The sequence below is a fragment of the Oikopleura dioica genome, chromosome 2, assembly GCF_907165135.1.
Source record: "Oikopleura dioica chromosome 2, OKI2018_I68_1.0, whole genome shotgun sequence".
Taxonomy (NCBI): Eukaryota; Metazoa; Chordata; class Appendicularia; order Copelata; family Oikopleuridae; genus Oikopleura; species Oikopleura dioica.
The window spans coordinates 1,850,692-1,869,548 of NC_137292.1; the positions used below are offsets into that span (position 1 = coordinate 1,850,692).

General features: G+C 38.8%; 2 protein-coding genes across 2 annotated transcripts; both read left to right on the forward strand.

The window, feature by feature from the left end:
- The first annotated feature begins 984 nt into the window (after positions 1-984).
- On the forward strand, positions 985-3,127 carry LOC145699547 (glutamate dehydrogenase, mitochondrial-like). The gene is made up of 8 exons (XM_081776814.1): positions 985-1,272; positions 1,316-1,873; positions 1,914-2,021; positions 2,070-2,273; positions 2,315-2,558; positions 2,602-2,669; positions 2,711-2,806; positions 2,971-3,127. Exons 1-8 carry the CDS (start codon positions 1,048-1,050, stop codon positions 3,061-3,063), a joined length of 1,596 nt encoding a protein of 531 aa, XP_081632940.1. The 5' UTR covers positions 985-1,047; the 3' UTR covers positions 3,064-3,127.
- Positions 3,128-6,258: 3,131 nt separating this feature from the next.
- Positions 6,259-8,370, forward strand: LOC145697432 (homeobox protein cut-like 1). Its single transcript, XM_081774635.1, has 4 exons — positions 6,259-6,358; positions 6,541-7,029; positions 7,694-8,124; positions 8,170-8,370. The coding sequence occupies exons 2-4, from the start codon at positions 6,546-6,548 to the stop codon at positions 8,287-8,289; spliced, it is 1,035 nt and encodes a 344-aa protein (XP_081630761.1). The 5' UTR covers positions 6,259-6,358; positions 6,541-6,545; the 3' UTR covers positions 8,290-8,370.
- Positions 8,371-18,857: the final 10,487 nt, after the last annotated feature.

Genomic DNA, 18,857 nt, shown 5'->3' on the forward strand with positions numbered 1-18,857 from the left:
GTTTTCATGATTAAAATCATTTGAATTTAGGTGGAAAAGAAGATTCAGCGGGGAATTTTGAATTACTCGCTGATTGACACGAACAACAATCGTTGGCTTAATCGTGCCAGGTCCATTACTTCAAAAATTTCAAGCAAGACCTCACTGGGAACTGATGACAGCTCATCTCCGGAAGGGCTCCGGAAAGGAAATCGAAAAGGGAAAGCTTATCCCTCTTGAAAGCCATAGGAAATCTTTATATTCAATTAAATAAATTTTGATATGAAGTTAAATGGTTAGGCTTATAATCAAAAATAGAAAAAAACTGATGATTTATGTATGAATCGTTTCCTGTACCAGTTTATGAAGCCTCTCAAAGATTTTCTTTATCGCAGAAGAAGACAACGAAGAATACTCTGATGATGAGGAGCCAAGTTGTCCCCTAGAAATTCGCCGCCACTCCACAGATTTTGCTGGAACTCATCAACGAATTTCGGGATGCAGGCAGCTCAAAAAGTAAAAATATATTCTCTCAGCCATAAATGAAATTTTAGCAAAACATCGCGAGAAATTCTTGAAGCAAAAGCGCCAAATGTAGCGAAGAAAATTATGCGTCAAAATACCATTTCGTAAAATGAATAAATCACGTGCTTTTTTATTCATCCTCTTTTGTTTATATATCATTTTTTGTTGCGTAATTATGTTTTTATAAAATTTCCTTTGTCTAAAATTCGCGCCGCATTTTTTGCTTTCATCCCGATTCTGAGTTAGAAAAATGATTCTGAAAACGCTTTTGTACTAATTTTTAAAGTTCACGATTTAAATTTATTGAAGCGGGAGATTTTGTCGATCGCGCCATTTTTCTTCAAGAGATATTTCTTTCACACAAGAAGAAAAAAGAGACACTGTGCCACACAAAAACACCCCACCCATTTTTGGTCTCCTCCAAAAACAATTTTTTGGGAGTTTGGTCAGCCAAATCCTTTCTCACTCGCCTTGAGCAACTCCAGGCGACAAGAGCCTAAGAAAACTTTTCAGAGAAATTCCTTTTTAGACATTTTTAAAAAGATGTCACTTTCGAATACGATCAAGCGGGCTCTCTCTGCCTCGCCCAAGGTCTTGGCCGCTGATAACCCCAAGTTCTACGCCATGGTTTTGGACTTTACTCAGTCCTCCGCTGATATTCTCGAGAAGGAGCTTCTCAAGCAGAATGAGCTCAAGATCGGTCATGATCTCCAGATGCGGGAGGACCAGGTCAAGGCCATGGAACGAACTGTTGACCAGAAAAAGAAGGTAAAAGCCGCAAAGGTCAATTAGGTTTTATCTTTTTTTTCAGACCATCGAAGGCATCTTCGACTTCATGCTTCCCTGCAAGTCCATCATCGAGACCAACTTCCGAGTTCGAATGGACGACGGTTCCCACAAGGTCTTCTCTGGCTACCGAGCTCAACACTCTCACCACCGACTCCCCACCAAGGGTGGCATGCGATACGCCCCCGACGTCGACATGGACGAGGTCAAGGCTCTCGCCGCTCTTATGACCTGGAAGTGCGCCGCTTGCGACGTTCCCTTCGGTGGTGGAAAAGCCGGTATCACTCTCGACTCGAAGGCTTACTCCGTTGCCGAGTTGGAGCGAATCACCCGAGCCTTTGCTCAGCAATTGAACAAGCACGGTTTCCTCGGACCCGCCGTCGACGTCCCTGCCCCAGACATGTACACTGGTGAGCGAGAAATGGCCTGGATGGCCAACGAGTACCAGCGATTGAACCCAACTGACCTCAACGCCCCTGCCTGCGTCACTGGCAAGCCCATCTCCCAGGGTGGTGTCCATGGTCGAGTTTCTGCCACCGGACGAGGTGTTTTCCATGGAACCGATCTTTTCATCAACAACCAGGTTGATATCCAGAAACCCATTGAATCTAACATTTTCATAGAAATACTGCGACATGATTGGCCTTACTACTGGATGGGAAGGCAAGACTTTCGTCATGCAGGGATTCGGAAATGTTGGCTTCCACTCTGCCCGATACTTCGCTCGAAAGGTAATTTTGACTCACATTCCGTTCGATTTTCATTACGCTTGATTCTAGGGAGCCAAGTGCATTGGTATCTCCGAGTACAACGGTGATCTTTTCAACGAGAACGGCATCGACATTCTCGACCTCGAAGACTACAAGCTTAAGAACGGCGGTTCCATCGTTGGCTATCCCGGGGCCCGAGCTTGGAATGCTGAGACTGAAGGTCCTCTTATTGAGGCCGAGTGCGATATCCTCGGTGTTTGCGCTAAGGAGAAGGTACTTGCTCTTTTCATACACTTTTTCCAACCCTTGTCTAGGTCATCACTGCTGACAACGCCCACAAAATCAAAGCCAAGATCCTCTCCGAAGGTGCCAACGGACCCATCACTCCCAAGGGACACGAAATCCTCGTCAAGAACAACCAGCTCGTCATCCCCGATCTCTACCTCAACGCTGGTGGTGTCACCGTCTCCTACTTCGAATGGCTCAAGAACCTCAACCACGTCTCTTACGGTCGACTCACCTGGCAGTTTACTGAGGACCAGAACAGAGCTATCCTTGGTAAATTTCAAAAGAGAAGTTTTTAATTTTAATCTTATTTCAGGCTCCGTTGCCCAGTCCCTCGCCGCTGCCGGCCAAAACATCCCCATCAATGCCAGTGAAGAACTCGAGGTTGACCCTTATAAATGTCGCTTTTCTCACTTTTATTTAAGAAATCCATCCACGGCGCTTCTGAAAAGGACATCGTCCACTCTGGCCTCGCCTTCACCATGAAAAGAGCTGGTCTTAAAATCATGGAAACTGCCGATGTGAGTCATTCTTTTCGATTCTAGTGCTTCACAAAGAGTCCAGTTGGAAACGCATTTGCACTCGATAAATTTAGCGAGCTTAGCGCGCGAGTGTCGAAATTGGGCGTGAACTCGAGTTGACTCTAGAACTAAAAGTGCGGACACCCATCAATTTACTTTTTAAGGAATTCAACCTTGGCCTCGATGTCAGAACCGCCGCCTACATCTCCTCGCTTAGAAAAGTTTACGAAGTCTACTCCCAGGCCGGCTTCAACTAAACCAGATTCAAATAGCAGAGACTTTCCAGCATACTTGTCAGATTCATAAACTGTTCTATTTTTCAAATGATTGTACAAAATATATATTCACAAAAATAATCTTTTTATCTGATTTATAAGGCAATTGATGTCGGAAAATTATCATTGGGGCTAAACCAAGCATGAACTTTAAGAACCTACTTGACAAAAACGTATATTTCTGACTTAACTAACGTCAATAAACTCTTGTCAAATTTTAAACAATCTTTCTGCTGATAATCTAGGGATTACTGAAGTAACTCGGCCTTCAACTTGTCGCTTGTTTGGCAGCTAATGACCACGGATCTCAGAAAGGGCAGTTCATATGAGCATTTCTGACCATTTTGGGTTATTTTGGAGAAGAAAGCCAAAAAATTTATTGCAAGATTCATAAACGATCTTTCAAGACATTAACTCAGGATCCACAAAGGTTTACGAGCGAGCCGGTAATACCGGTCCGGTATTCCCAATTCTCACTTTTACCGTTTTCCTCAGCCAGAGTTCAAATGAAGCCAGAGCTCATGAGAAACTGTTCCGATAGCCTTATTTTAATTCGTTAATTTTATTCGTCCTTCAATATTTACGTGTCTTTGTTCATTTCTAAATATTGATCTTATTGATGACTTATCGTGATCACTCGCAAGAGTGGGAGACCCCGCGCGCCCTCTTTTTTTGGATTTAAAAACAGTTTTTACCGACTTTTCTACATTCCTTCATTATTTGTTTTTTTTCGAGCAAATTTTCTGAACAAAAATCGTAAATGTTGCTTAACATTGTAGTGATGATGACAACCGCTGTGGGTGCTCAATCTCATGTAGAGAATCTCAAAACCTGGATGCGTTTTTATAATCCTTCTTTTGATTCGAGAAAAACCTGGGTATACGGTTGTCATTGTATTTTTACAGGAAAAGGGCTACAGGAAAACGAAAGATGTCTTTTCGTAAAGATTTGATTTTATGAAAGACAAGGATTTTAGCCCACGAATAGCTGATGATGGATTTAGCCATCCGACGAATGGACTTCCAGTTGATGCTCTTGACTTGTCTTGCAAAGCATACAAAGACTGTCTCAAATGTGCTAGTGACATCTACGGTGAATTATGTAAACCTGAACTGGAATATTACAACTTCCGAAGCTTCCTGAGCTTCGCCTTGAGAGCACAAGAATGCACTGATTCGGAGGGTACTTGTGCTCGGACTCTCTGCGAATGCGACGCTAGGTTTGCAAAGGCTCATGCTGATGCTGTCGGAGTATTTAACGAAAATTACCACATGTTCTGGTCAACATCGGGATGGAACTCTGACAACGAATGCGTTTCAAGTCCTCCTTCCGTAGGGCTCTGGAGCTTTAATGGCGTTAAATCCCGGCGAAAGAAGAGTTGTTGAAGAAAACTGCAAAATCTATGCAAAAATGTTTTCTGAAATTAGTTTCTCTTTTATTTAAAAAACAAAATATTCGAAAAATCAACTCGTTGTTTGGGACAAATAAAATACTTTTTGTTTCTCCTTCTGAGAAAAATTTATTCCCTGAAAATGGGAAAGAGATCGAATAAAAATACGGACCGTAGGTCGAATCAATTAAATGCAGCGTTGGAAGGGAAAGAATGCGCGGTCAGATAATTTTCGCAAAAAGCAAAAATTAATCCAGCCAATTTGCAAACAGCTCTCTTTTTCCTTCAAGTCAACTCTCAAATCATCCAAACTTGAGAAATACTTCAAAAAGATAGAAAAAATTGGCAAAAATGACTGATGATTTTGATACAACAAAAATGTACGCAAAAATTTTGCAGGTAAAAAAAGCAAAGGAAGTGAAACTTATTGCGAAAGACTCAATGCAAAAATTTAAAGGTAATAATCATCGGAGGATATATTTTCGTCTGCATCTGTGTGATTCTCTACGCTTGGGTCGAGTTGGCCAGATATATTCGAGAAAAAATCAGGCCGGAACATTCGGCAAAAGGAAGCGTTCATTATTTACTTGCAACAGGTACATTTTCAAACTACACAGCAAAAAATAGGGGAATTTTAGTCTAGATAATAATGATAATCTTCAGTTCACGGCGACAATACTTTCAACTGCCAGAATTTCAAGAAATATAATTATGTTCACAAATAAAGTTTTTCTTTTGCCTTCACTTGAATTAAAAATTCTCAACGAAAAAGTGAAAGTCCAGATGATAAAATGCAAAAAGCAGGTTAACTCAAAATTTTGGGGAAGCCAGGTGTGAGGCAGATGGATCGCGTGGTCAAACTCTTGCCTTATCGATTTTGGTCAAGTGGCCATGTACTTTTCCGAAATCAGCGAAACTGAGCTTGATCTTCGCATAATGAGCTTTATCGATGGATTGCCCTGAAATTCTGAGCATGGGTAACAACTCTCTCAGAATTCTCACGATTGCTTCTCTCCCAAAAAAAGGGTTAAGAGGCAAGACGTTGAACATTTATTCTACTTTTAGATTTAAGCACTTCCAAATAGTCTATTTGAAATAGATAGGCTTACCAGACTAAATTTCGGGCCATTTTTCTAGCTTAGTTGGGGGGAGTAAGATTGAAATAAGTAAAATAAAGAAGCCACTAAAAATATTTTCCGATTTTAACATCATCAGTCAGCAAGTATCCGAGTAAGAAGAATTGGAGTGTTCATTAATAAAAATAATCATTGTCAAGAAATAATTGGTTCCAAAATTGTAATATTCTTTGATAAAAACTTTTCTTGTAGTCTTTCGTTTTTTATGTTCTAGACTTGTTATTTCTTGAGCGGTCTGATCATGTGACATGATTCATGTCTTTTCCTCGAAAAAAATGCACGAAGCTGAATTCAGATTTTCGGAAAATTCCTTTATTTCTTTCGTAAATAAACTCAGCTAAGTGAAAGATGACAAGTTATGATTGATAATAATCCGTTGCCTTTTTTGTTTGATTTAACGGGGTTGCTTTCCAACTGCGGTCAATTTCATGAGTGAAAGGAAGAAAAAGTCGCCTCCGTTTGAGCCGTCGAGTGTGGATTTCACGGCCTCTCGGGAGGTTTCCTGCTTCGGCTTGTCATTTTTTGCAATCGATATCGCTCGTGCGGCGGGTGCTCCTCCTGTCTTCGCGCTCGGCTGATGGCGCCCGTGCAGCTCCCCTGGGTACCCCTCGCTCCACCTAAGGCGACCACCCAAAAATAAAAACCTAGACACCCTTACATACAATCCAAAGAATTCATCGATCGAGCAAGCTATCAATTCTCACAAGAAAAAAAAACACCAAGAAAAACAACTAAAAAGCCAAACTTACAGGTAAATTAACGATAAGAGAAGAAGGTTGAAAAAAAAATAATTTTTTCCAGAGAGAAAAATCTTTCTTTTTTTATGATCGAAATTTTCTTTCATCAGTTTTTCTAGACTTCCTTGCCAAACCGCGCATTAGCTTATCGAAATTCAAGTCTGAAAATAGAATTTACTAAATTGATTATTTTTAGCGAAAATGATCGAACTTTCGTATATTCCAACCCAGCCGCCTCAACTCGAGCCTTCCACCATCAAAACAGAGAACTTTTCTTCCTACCTTCCAGACTTTCAAGAAATTAAGGAAGAAGCCTTTCAATCCTACGACAGCCATTACGTAACCGCCTTCCCCGTACAAAACACTTACGCCTCATTTACTCCGGATTACGGGCAAATTTACACGCCAGAAACGACAATTCAAAGCGGTCAAGAGCAAAATCGAACTTCGCCGCCCTTGACCCTTGCCGCTAGTCTTCCACCCCCAGAGAATGCCAATTCCAATAATGTCGACCAAACGAAGATCTTTCTCCAGACTCCCCAGACGCAAACTTACATTGCGACTTCTATTCCCGAGGGAGCGTACACTGTTTTTGAAGAGATCCCAACTGACTTTTCGAACTCGTCGAATTCGAACTCTTCCTATGCTTATCCGATTTCCCTCTCAATCAACCCTCCTACAACAGGTAAAATTTAAACAAAAAGCCCCTTACAAAAAATCGCGAAGCCGCTTGCGGCTTCAAGTAGAAAAAAGAAAATAAGCCACTTTTTTTGCGGCTCAATTTTTTAAGATCCGAAGCCGCAAGCGGCTTCTCCATCATTGGCATTGATTCATTGCTTAGAAACCTGTGTTGAAAACAGGGCGGTATAATTTGCATTCTTGTAAATAATCTCGAAAATTTGCGAGATTAATCTTCTTTGGAAAAAGATTCTGAGATTAGTCAAGACTGGACTAGTTTCGAGATTAATCTTTTTAGCGAGGGTCGCGTGGCTCGGGGGAAAAATTTTGGTGGCGCTGGCGAGCTGTGAGCAGTGCGAGGCGGCGCGGACAAAATTTCAAGCTGCGCTCCAAGCATGTTTGAGTTTCATTTTTCTCTCGCGCCGTCGGCCATTGGTCCACCAATCACAGCGCGCGTTTCAAGATTATTTGAAATAATCTCGGAACTATTTCGAAAATTTCCCGAATTAATCTTTTTTATTCAAACAGACTAATCTCGCGTCGAGATTAATCTTATAAGAATAAATGAATAGTCTTCGGAAAAAAGACTATTTACAAGAATGCAAATTATACCGCCCTGGTTGAAAACCTCAGTCAGGATTGAAAAAAGCTTTAATAAAAGCTAATTCTAGATATGCTTCCCCAACCAACTTTCCAAACTTCCACTCCCGACCACCAACATTCCACCCAGTCCTCCAATGGTCTTCCGATGGACACGAAAAAGGTCGCAGAAGACATTCTCTCCGAACTGAAGCGCTACAGTATTCCACAAAGCGTCTTTGCGAACAAGATTCTCGGCCGAAGCCAGGGCACCTTATCCGATCTCTTGCGAAATCCGAAGCCGTGGGACAAATTGAAAGCAGGGCGAGAGACGTTTCGGCGGATGGAGCAGTGGTTGCAGCAGCCAGAAATGAAACGAGTTACAGAGCTTCAACAGGCAACCCGTCTGGCGGGGAGCATGAAACAGCAGCAAAAGGATCTCAATTTGCCCAGACAAAAAGCGAAGAAGATCAGAAGGATCTTCACTGATTCGCAGAGACGAGTACTCCACAATGTCTTCAAGGTAACATTTCAAATCACTCTTTTCCTTTCCTTATTTTTCCCTCAGACAAACAATCGCCCAACGAAGGAGCACCAAATGGCGTTGGCCGAAGAACTGAACCTTGAACTCTCCACAGTTTCGAATTTCTTCATGAACGCGCGCCGCCGCCGCCTTTCGCCCGTCTAAACTGCCAAATTCCAGCCCGCAATCCGTTCTTTTCTTCCTCCTATCTTTATCAAGCTGTAAATAATAAACACGTCCCTATTTAAAACCAACCACAAAGTCGTCAATAATAACTGCTTGAGCTTCTTCTTAGGCTTAAATTACGATATCTTTCCGTTTAAAAAAAGCTCATTAACGAGAGTGAGTCGGAAGAATAAGGTGACAGAGAGCATGAAAAGATGTTAAAATTCATAAATAAATAGACCTTCAATGAGATAAAAAATTAGGAAATATTGAGATTTTCTTTTGTTTTAGAAAAATAAAGTTGGATTTTTTTGATTCAGTAGCATCTTGTGGTCAGATAATGATGAAATGATGTTTGGCGGACTTCCGGCTCTTCTGCGCAGCGAAATTTTCTAAGCCTAATTTATCGGTTGGCAAAAAATCGATAGTCGCTCCATCTGGCTGTCGAGGATCGGCGAGCTTCACTGAATTAGGAGTCCCCTCATCGGCCCCTCCCGGGATTAAGGCGCTCCCCCGCGGGGACAGAAGGTCTTACAGGCCATCTGCTCCCTTCGCGGAAAACTTATTGCCGAGGGTGACATTTTTGTTTATATGCAATAATAAATAGGGAGCGTATAATAATAAAAAAGGCGCTGTAAAAATGACGAAACCGAGCTCTAACGAAAATTTGACATGTGAAAAAAATCTTGACATGACTTTTCTTAAAAATCGTCCCTGTCATCCTTAGAAGGTCATTTCTGCGATTATCCCACATTTTCAGACCTAGAATTCCTCTCAAGAAAAAACAATGAAAGTAAAGAGAAAGAGAGCTCAATGCGCTTTTTGCAGGAAAAAGGGCCAGTTGAGAGTAACTTTAGTTCCTTAACCCCTATACGGTATAGGCTATACCCGAAGTGTACAATTTTTGTCGATTTCGGGATATAATCGCCCGCCGAATAGAGCTGGTGGGTCAGAATGACCTGAAAACTCAAATGAGTATTTGCACAAGACTTGCGCACCTTTCCGCAAAATTTCCGTGTGATAAGCCCAGTGAGCACTGCACCAGTACTGATTTTCTCACGCCACCTCGCGCGCTCCAAGGAAGAAAAAAATTTCCTTTACTTATTTTTGCTTCAGTTTTAGTTTATTCTTAGGTTTTTTAGTATGGAGAATTCGAAAATCACCGTTAAAAATGGCTCAGATGAGTATTTTTCATAATTATCACATAATAAATTTTATAGTGTTAAAATTTCTTTCCCCAATGTCAGCACTAAATATCAATTTTACGGAAAATGTAAAAGTGCAGTTCGAAAGAGAATGGTGAACTTAGTATAATCTGATACTTTGAAAAGATTATCTCGAGAGGAAGGCCAAATCGACAAAAATTGTACACTTCGGGTAAGGGGGTTCTTTAGGCAGCTTCGCGTATAGGGGTTAAGGAAGGTCTTGTAATTTTGATTCCAGGTGATTACGAGTTGAAATCAAGGAAGAGAACTCTATTTTTTCTAGTGGAGACGAAAAAGCTAAAATCGTATGATGCGGAAAAATCGAAATTATTTGCTAATCATGGTTTCGGAACTTGGAGGCAAAAGAAAAATTATGTTGTTTATGGGAGCATTTTCTGGATCATCGTCATGATTCTTGCGAACATCATCAATTTTGAAAGGACAAAATTTCGACCTGGAATTGGATCCTTTTGCGTGAGAGAGTATAAACAGTGCACAGGGATGTACATTTTGAAGTTCGAGTACAACTCGTGCTCGAGTCCATTGTACAGTTGTGCAAGCATATACAGTGATGATTATGGCATTTTCAACTTTCCGGAAAAGATCATTTTACCGAATGAGAAAAGAACAGCTGTCAAAGAGGTCTTCACAGACGAAGAAACAGAGCTGAATCGAAATCTTTGTTTCCAGACTGCTGGTTTATCAAGAAATCTCTGTGAAAACTTATGTTTCCAAGGTCACTTAAGTTATTATGAAGATGAAAGATATTTGACCAAGACTTATGACCCTTCTGGATTTATTGATCAGGCTCCGACTTATAATCACACAAAGAATATCGAGTGTTTGGCGATTTGCAAGTACGCTTCTGGGATTCAAGACAGGGACGATTGCCCGCTGGAAAAGCGATGTCGAGAAGGCTGTCCGTGCAAAGGGTACAAGTGCGTGAAAGACTACCCGAGAGATGACATTGTTTTAATCAGAAAATATCACAAATACGATCAAGTTGCATTTCACGATGAGGTCGGCTTATATAAAATGTCACCAAGTCCGTTTGTTATTAAAAGGATCCAAAGTCAATATCTTCGACATTTTATAAGTAGGGTAAACTTACAAAAAAATCAACTTTTAAACGGCAAATGGTAAGGGAATGAAACTTGGCCAGATGATAGATGGTCAAAAACGACTTTTCAAAATTTTTTTTTGGGGAAGAATCTCTATTGTTTTTCATCCCTTTTTCGTCCATTTCCTTCTAAAATTTTTTAGCAATAAGATAGAAAAAAATGAAGGCAACCAATAGATTCGCCTTGAATCACTGATTATTTTCCACTAAAAAAATTTAGTAATCGGCCTCACATGACTTCAGAAAAAGGAAAAGAAGCTGTAAGTCTTTGTTATTGTCTTGGAGGACCCCCTTGGAGGACTTTATCTGCTGGAAGACCCGATTTTTAAAAAATTTTTTTCAAAGGCCAAATCTACATTTTGGCCGAATATTTTGGCCTTTTTTGGCCGGAGGAACCTGGAGGACCCCTCAAATTGAAAACAAATGCTGGAAGAATTATTTTTTTTTCATTTAAAATAAATATCAAATATTTTTTAATTCAATTTATTATATTATGTCGGTAAGTAACGAGGCCTTCTTGATCACCATCGTAGTTTTTGTTGAAATTGTCGAAGTCGAAGTTGTAGTAGAAATCATCGTTTTGTTGCAACTCCTTGTTGTTGAACTGGGAAAAGGCTAAAAATAAATTAATTTTGTTTAAAATATTCTTTCATATCTTACCATGCAAATAGCCTCCAGCATAGCAAAGACCTCCAAACACCAGAATCAACCCAACTGGGAAAAAAAATTTAATTAAATTAACAATATTAATCTTACTCATCAAAAATTTCTTCATTTTTGCCGGTTTTTTTTTCTCTTCCTCTTCTTCTTCCAAACGACTTGTAGTCGAAAAAAAATCGTCTTCCGACATTTTTGAAATTAAGAAAAGAAAGAGAAAAAATGATGCGATGCCAAAAAATCTAGAAAAACAGCGTCCCCGCAATCTGGAAAGGTTTCGGCGCTTTCAAAACAAGAATTACATCAGTTTCGTTTCTAGAAAGGGAGCGACAATAACATAAAGACAAACATAGTGACACCCTTATTTTGAAAATGGAAATATAGTGACACCCTTATTTTCAAAGATAAATATAGTGACACCCTTATTTAAAGTAAAATTTTGATACTGCGACACCCTTATTTTCAAAAAGCGGAATTCAGTGACACCCTTATTTTCAAAAATCGAAATACAGTGACACCCTTATTTTCAAAAATCGAAACACAGTGACACCCTTATTTTCAAAAAGCGGAACACAGTGACACCCTTATTTTCAAAAAGCGGAACTCAGTGACACCCTTATTTTCAAAAATCGAAATACAGTGACACCCTTATTTTCAAAAATCGAAACACAGTGACACCCTTATTTTCAAAAAGCGGAACACAGTGACACCCTTATTTTCAAAAATCGAAACACAGTGACACCCTTATTTTCAAAAAGCGGAAAACAGTGGCACCCTTATTTTCAGTAAGTGGAAAACAGTGACACCCTTATATTCAGAAATCGAAACACAGTGACACCCTTATTTTCAAAAAGCGGAACACAGTGACATCCTTATTTTCAGAAAGTGGACCACAGTGACATCCTTAGTTTCAGAAATTGAAACACAGTGACACGCTTATTTTCGAAATTCGAAACACAGTGACACCCTTATTTTCAAAAATCGAAACACAGTGACACCCTTATTTTTAAAAATTGATACACAGTGAGATCCTTATTTTCAAAAAGCGGAACACAGTGACACCCTTATTTCAAAAATCAAAACACCCTTGTTTTCAGAACAAAAATAAAGTGACACCCTTATTTTGAAAATGGACATAAAATAGAAATTAAAATTAAAGCAAAGAAGCTTCCTTTTTTTTGACATATTATATTAAAAGTCAGAACATTATTGAATTTGAATTCAGCTTGAAAAGCAAGTCAAGTCAGGCGAACAAGTCGGCGATTGTTCCATCTTCGAGTCGATTAATTAATATTTGCGTTGCTTTGTCAAATATCTTGTCTAAATTATTGTGGTATCATTATGTATATTTGTCAGCTTACGCATAAGATCCAATTCAAAATTCACTTGCGTACGATCAAGGTACCAGCCGTGCGATCCACCTGACTCACGTTTATGCAACTCGTTAAAGTAATCTGAAATTATCGAGCATAATTTAAACAACCAATTAGAAAGTCATCAATAGACAATAACTGACCCATGCAAATCACTTCGAGTACTTGAAAAAGGTTTTAATATCTGTCAATAAATACTGAATATGATTCAATAGATAAAAAACCTCTCCTTCAATACTATTAGTTGTTTTTGATTCTCGAACTTCCGGATTTTCATGATCAACATAGAATGCGGCTTCAAGGTATTCGAATCTTCGATCTAGTTATCGGGTTTCATAGATAAGTTCAAAGTCAGATTAAAGCAAGTGAAACCCTTCCAGTAAACGTAAGCAACCCTTGAACAACGGAATACTGCTCATCATAGATTCTAAGGATCAAAATTTTGATTTAGCAAAGTCACTTGATTAAGGTTTTTTTTTATTTTGTTGAAAGCATCCAAACTTAGATCCCTTAAAACTGTGCTTTCTTAGATTGAGTAAAGTTTTCGTGAGAAACGGGCGCGCTCGGTGTGGTCGTCCTATCTTAAGGAAGACGGTCGAGCGTAATGGCTTTTGAAGGAGTTGATCAAATTATATCAGACATTCCTACAGAAAAAAAAAAGCAAATTTATCACATCGTTCCTTTTTTATCCCATCTATTTCCAGCATATTCGCGATCCAAGGCTGGGTCTCGAATCCATGGCATTTTGTTGGAGCACGCCGTGCTCTTGGGCGCCAAAAACTCCACGCGCCCGGAGCTGAAAACCGGCTGCTCCACGCGCTGGAGCAGCAAAAGTGACGGGCAAGAAAGTGAGGGGCTTATGCTTCATTATGAAATATTGAATATAAATTGTTTCAATCATGAAAACTTGATGAAAACGCAGGTGATTGAGTGCTGCGCGCAAACACTTTTTGGACGCCCGCGCTGTGCCTTCTTTGTCACCGCTGCTCCGGCGGCCGGATCATGCTCCAGCCGCTGGAGCTCCGCCCTGCTCCAGCCTCGTGGAGCTTTTTTCGCACTTGCCCCGGGGCGCGGAGCCGCGAGCGCCCGAGAGCAAACCCTGCTCCAAAAAAACGCCACGGATTCGAGACCCAGATCCAAGGTGCAATAACAAAGAGTCTCTCAAAAATGTGAATGCAAATAAAGACAGCCGTTAAAGACAGAAAAATGAGATTTGCATTCCGATTTTCAGAGACTCGTTGTTCTTCAAGGAACGAGCACGTCTGATGATCTATAGAAAGTTTTTCCACAGTTTTTTTATACACATAAAAGCTCAATATGTGAGATAACAATCCTCTGATCATCACTGAAAAGGCAACCAGGGTGTCACAATTAGATTGGAATCCAATTTGGAACCTTGTCCATTTGGAATTGGATTGGAAATTGGTTGGATTTCGGGTCTTTCCAATTGGAAAATCGAATCCAATTGGAAAATTGGAATCAAATTGTTCAATTGGAATTTGAATTGGATTGGCAGATGGTTGGATTGACCAAAAAATTTTTTCTAATTGTGCCACCCTGAGGCAACCGACACATCTTTTTCTCGATTGAACCGACGTACTTCAGCTTCGGTATCTTTGCATAATGGTGCAAACACCTTGATTTCAGCTGTGAAAGAAAGGCTCGAAATCTGATTTTTTCAGTTGAGCCAAAAAAAAGATCGACACCAGTTTTTGGAAAATTGGAGTGATCCCTCAAACCAAAATTTCGAGCCTTTCGAGAGACAATATTTCCAAATCGGGTGAACTTAGAAGAGATTAAAATATCAGTCTTCGAGGGTTTTTCTTATTCAATAAAAAGATGAATTTTAAACTCCAAAGCTGATCCCTCACGTAAGGATCAGTAAGGGCTCTGGATTTGAGCATTGAAAAATTAAGAAGCATAAGCGGGTAAAGCTTTTGCATAATATCTTAAAATTTAGCAAAGCAAATCCAGATCCCTAAATCAGCAAAAGTCAGTTTTCTCGGGTCATATTTAAAAAATAATATACAGTCGTTACGCACAATTCCGGAATTTTTTTCTCAGCGAAATCTTCGGAATTGTGCGGATTTCTGAAGAAAAATTTTCTCCTCTCAAAAAATAAGTTTTTATGGGGTCAATCTCAGAAATGCCTTTTTGATAGACAGCTTTGACTTCATTGAACCTTTTGTTATTCTCATGCTACGATCACGAGATTATTTATTAAATATGTTCAAATTCTAGTTTTGGGCAGTAAGGGAAATGGGTTGATGACTAGGTTCGTGGGACTAGGTTCGTGGGTTTTTGAACAAGCAAAATGTAGGATTTTATATCCCAAATGAGCCTAGTCTTCACGAACCTAGTCCCACGAACCTAGTCATCAACCCATTTCCTTTACTGACCTAAAATGGGGAAGATACAAAAAAAACATATAATAATTCAAAATTCACGAACCCAGTCACACGAACCATTTTTTCCGACATGGCATCGACGAACCTAGTCCGACGAACCTAGTCCTCACAAACCTGGTCATCGGTCTCGATTTTTTGTCGGAAATCTCCTGAATTGTGCGATTCGAAATTTTTCGGCTCACCCCGAAATCTCCGGAATTGTGCGTTCCGGAATTGTGCGTAAGGACTGTTATAATATATTTATTGCATAATTGATTATTTTTAAGTGATACTGTATTTCCGACCCGAGATCATTGTTAGTTCCACAGCTTTCAATTAAATCAAAAACAGTTTTCTTAATTAATCACAAAATTGTGACTAAGCTTATTCAATTCAATTTTTGAAATCAGCCTGTGTGACAATTTTCTCCATCGCTTCTGAAAGACTTCAGAAAATCTTGAATACTGCTTAGGGTCGACATGAGGCTTTTTCCCTGCTCTGTGGGAAAGTCTTCGATCCTTCACAGAATGAGAAAATGCTTTTACTTTCTGGCATTCTTTTATCATTCACTCTTCCTAAACTCACTTTTTCTCCAGCGGCCTCGCTGAGATAAACTCAGTGCTACGAAAAAGCGATCAGAAGATAGCGCATTATTCTGAAAGATAAATTATTCTTTTAGATTCATATTTGAATTATATAAAAACACTTTATTTTGATTTGAGAATATAAGAATGAAAGAAAATTCAATAATGCAAAGAAATTTTGAATTAATCACATTCGTCTTCATCGATTTCGCCCTTCTCTATGACGTTCACATTATTCAAATTTTCATTTCGCTTATCGGCTAAAACATTCTGTTTGTTTCTTTGATTGAGATCTCTTCTTATTTTCGAGACGCTTTGTGAGCGATGCTTAGTGCGGTTCACGTGATTCTTTTGTTTGAGCCTCAAATTGACTCACGATGCGGAAGAAAATTATTAATTAGAACATATTTTACGATTAAAAGAGACTTTTTAAAGAAAGATCCTTCCTTGAACGAAGCATTAAAAACATTAATTCATCTTTTTCTTCTTTTGTTTCTATCTTCTTCAACCAGTTAGTCGTTTTTGAGAGCTTTGCCAAAGACACAGTCCATAAATTATGGTTACAAAAGGATGAATTCGAAAAAAATTACAATTTAAATAAATATATCTTTTCTGAAATTCTTTCCTTATGGCTGTGTTTCTGAATTCTGTGTTCTTCACCAAGGAAAAGGCACGCTCCCTATAAGATTTAAGTAAGTTAATTTCAAGATTCAGTTTCATACGAAATCCTATTGTCAACGCTGAGAAATTGTCCATCCGATAAAGCGAGTTTTAAAATTTCTCTTGCTCCAAGTTGATCTTTTCGCAGGCCCTTGTAAGGATGATGGTTTATTTAATAAGAAGCTTGCTTACATACCTTCCGACACTGATAAAGATCTCAGACTCTGCAGCATCAATTGATTTTCTTGGTGAAGCTTTCACAAGATTTTCGTAAACATGCCAAAATGCCACAAACTCTTGATTGTCTTCTTGTGACGTCTTATCAAGCAAGCGCTAATGACATCATTGAAAAAAAAACTTATTTTATTTGGTTTACTTTAATAATGTTGACTTTCTTCTGGCCTCGAATTTCTTCCAAAATTAATTTTGTTTTTTCGTATTCTTCCTTGATCTCTAAGTAAGTCAAGGCCAAACCCTTAATTAAATGATGTATATTTGCAGTTTGAATTCAAATGCAAGAAGCAAAATAGAAGATTTCGACGCGCAACATTTAGAAAAAATATACATCCTTGCCTCCGTTGCCCAGATAAAATTATTAATCAACTTGTAAACCAGTGTGATAGAGCCAAGAAATAATTTCAACTCGAATTTTGTTGAGGATGACAATTCTTTTAAAATATTCTTTGCATAGTCGTTTGTTGTCTCGTGTCGTTGAAGAACTGGTATAATACTCGACTCGAAAATCAAAAGATTTTGAGAATTGACCGCGGCCACTCCATGCCTTCGTAAAGTTCTTATTGATTTTCTTTTTGAAGAAAAAAGAATTCAAATGAAAATACAAAATTGATTTAGAACTTTACTTGACCCGATGTCTTGAAATAGAGATGTGCAAACGCAAACTTATCAGTGCACTTAACTGAAGCGCTTCGAACTGATTGCGAAAAATTTAAAATGTCAGATAGCAAATCCCTGTCTGTCAAAAATAGATTCGACGATCGGCGCGGACCATAATGGTCTTCAATTTGAGAGTAAAGCTCTGCTCTCAGATCAGAGCGACTATGAGCTTCGCGAGGTTTCAGAAACATATTATATTAAGCAATTAAACAGAAAAAATAATGCTTTCAAACCTCAACAGACACTTGTCGATTCCCAAATATGACTTTCCATCAAAGTTAAAAAACGAGTGGTTTCTTGCATGTTATAGACGTGGAAAAGGGCGAAAAGCCGCGTGCCCGCATGGAATACTCGAAAAGCTCGATTTCAATAGTGAGAAAAGCCGCGCGCGCGAGGAGAAATGTGGAATTTTCAGAAGAGAGAGAAGCCGCGGTTGTGCACGGAGAACTATAAATGCGCGGTTTTAGTAGTGAGAAAAGCAACGCGCTTTTTATAAATTGTTTTTTATTTCTAAATCGCTTGCAATTTTCGTTTTAATCTTTTAACTTTGCTTTTAACCCATTTAACATCTTTGCCACAGCATTATCCGATGTGATACCATATTTGCGCATTTCCTTCGAATTCAAAAATCTTGAGTACAATCGCTTGTACATAATCGCTTAATTGCAAATTGTACTGAACAAATCAATTGCCAGTTTTTACCTCCATGATGCTTTGATAGGCTTTGAAATTTAACTCAAAAGTTATGATATATATTTTTAATGATTAAAACCCTTTCGCATTGTGCATCCAACTTGATGAAGATTTCTCGCCCCAGCGGCTGTTAATTCCGTTATCAGAAGCTCATTTGCAGAATAAGGGATCACAAAAAAAAATGAAATGTTATCATATTTTTGTTATCCCTGCCTTTAACCTGCGCACGACAACTGAGTCAAGGACTTTGCAATTTGTGAGAAGACCATAAGTCAGTATAAACAAAAGATTTAATAAAAAGTCGGGTTCTAGGTTCTCTTTAAATATGCGAAGCCCAAGCTGTCACTAAAATGACATATAGAATAAAATTAAAGAGTTTATAAAAACCTCAGAATAAAATGAATCTTTGGAACAAGCTCTGACATGATATTCAAATTTCGTAGCTCATCCATAACGCCAGTTTTGATTTCTTCAGATTTTCCACCATGAAGTTTAAAAAGGGATAAAAGAAGGGAATTTCCATCTTGATCAATCAAAGATAAACCCATAAGCGGGACTTGACGATTTGATAAAAAAGAGCTCATAAAATGTATCGTGATTTTGAAAGGAAACAAGGATTTTCTTGTTAATTATCAATTTAAACGAGAACCATTTAATGAGCTCTAGTTGTCGTTGCATCAGAAATTTGGTTACTCTCACGAGAAAAATTAAAATAGTTTAATTCAAATTCATTATTTAAAAGTGCAACCCCGGTCCATCGCCAATGTTATCGAAGTCGCATCGTTCAAAAACTGATTTCGTTGTGGGACCAATAGAACGGGAATGACTTGTTAAAAATGACAGGACTCAATTAATTTAAATCATAAAAAGGAAAGACACGGCTTTCAAGGAAATGAAAAGCCAGGGAAGAGAGAAAGCGGCCTTTAAGACAAAAAAAAAATTTGAAAACCAAAGAAATGACAATATAGAAAGCTAAGAAAAGAAAAACTGTGACA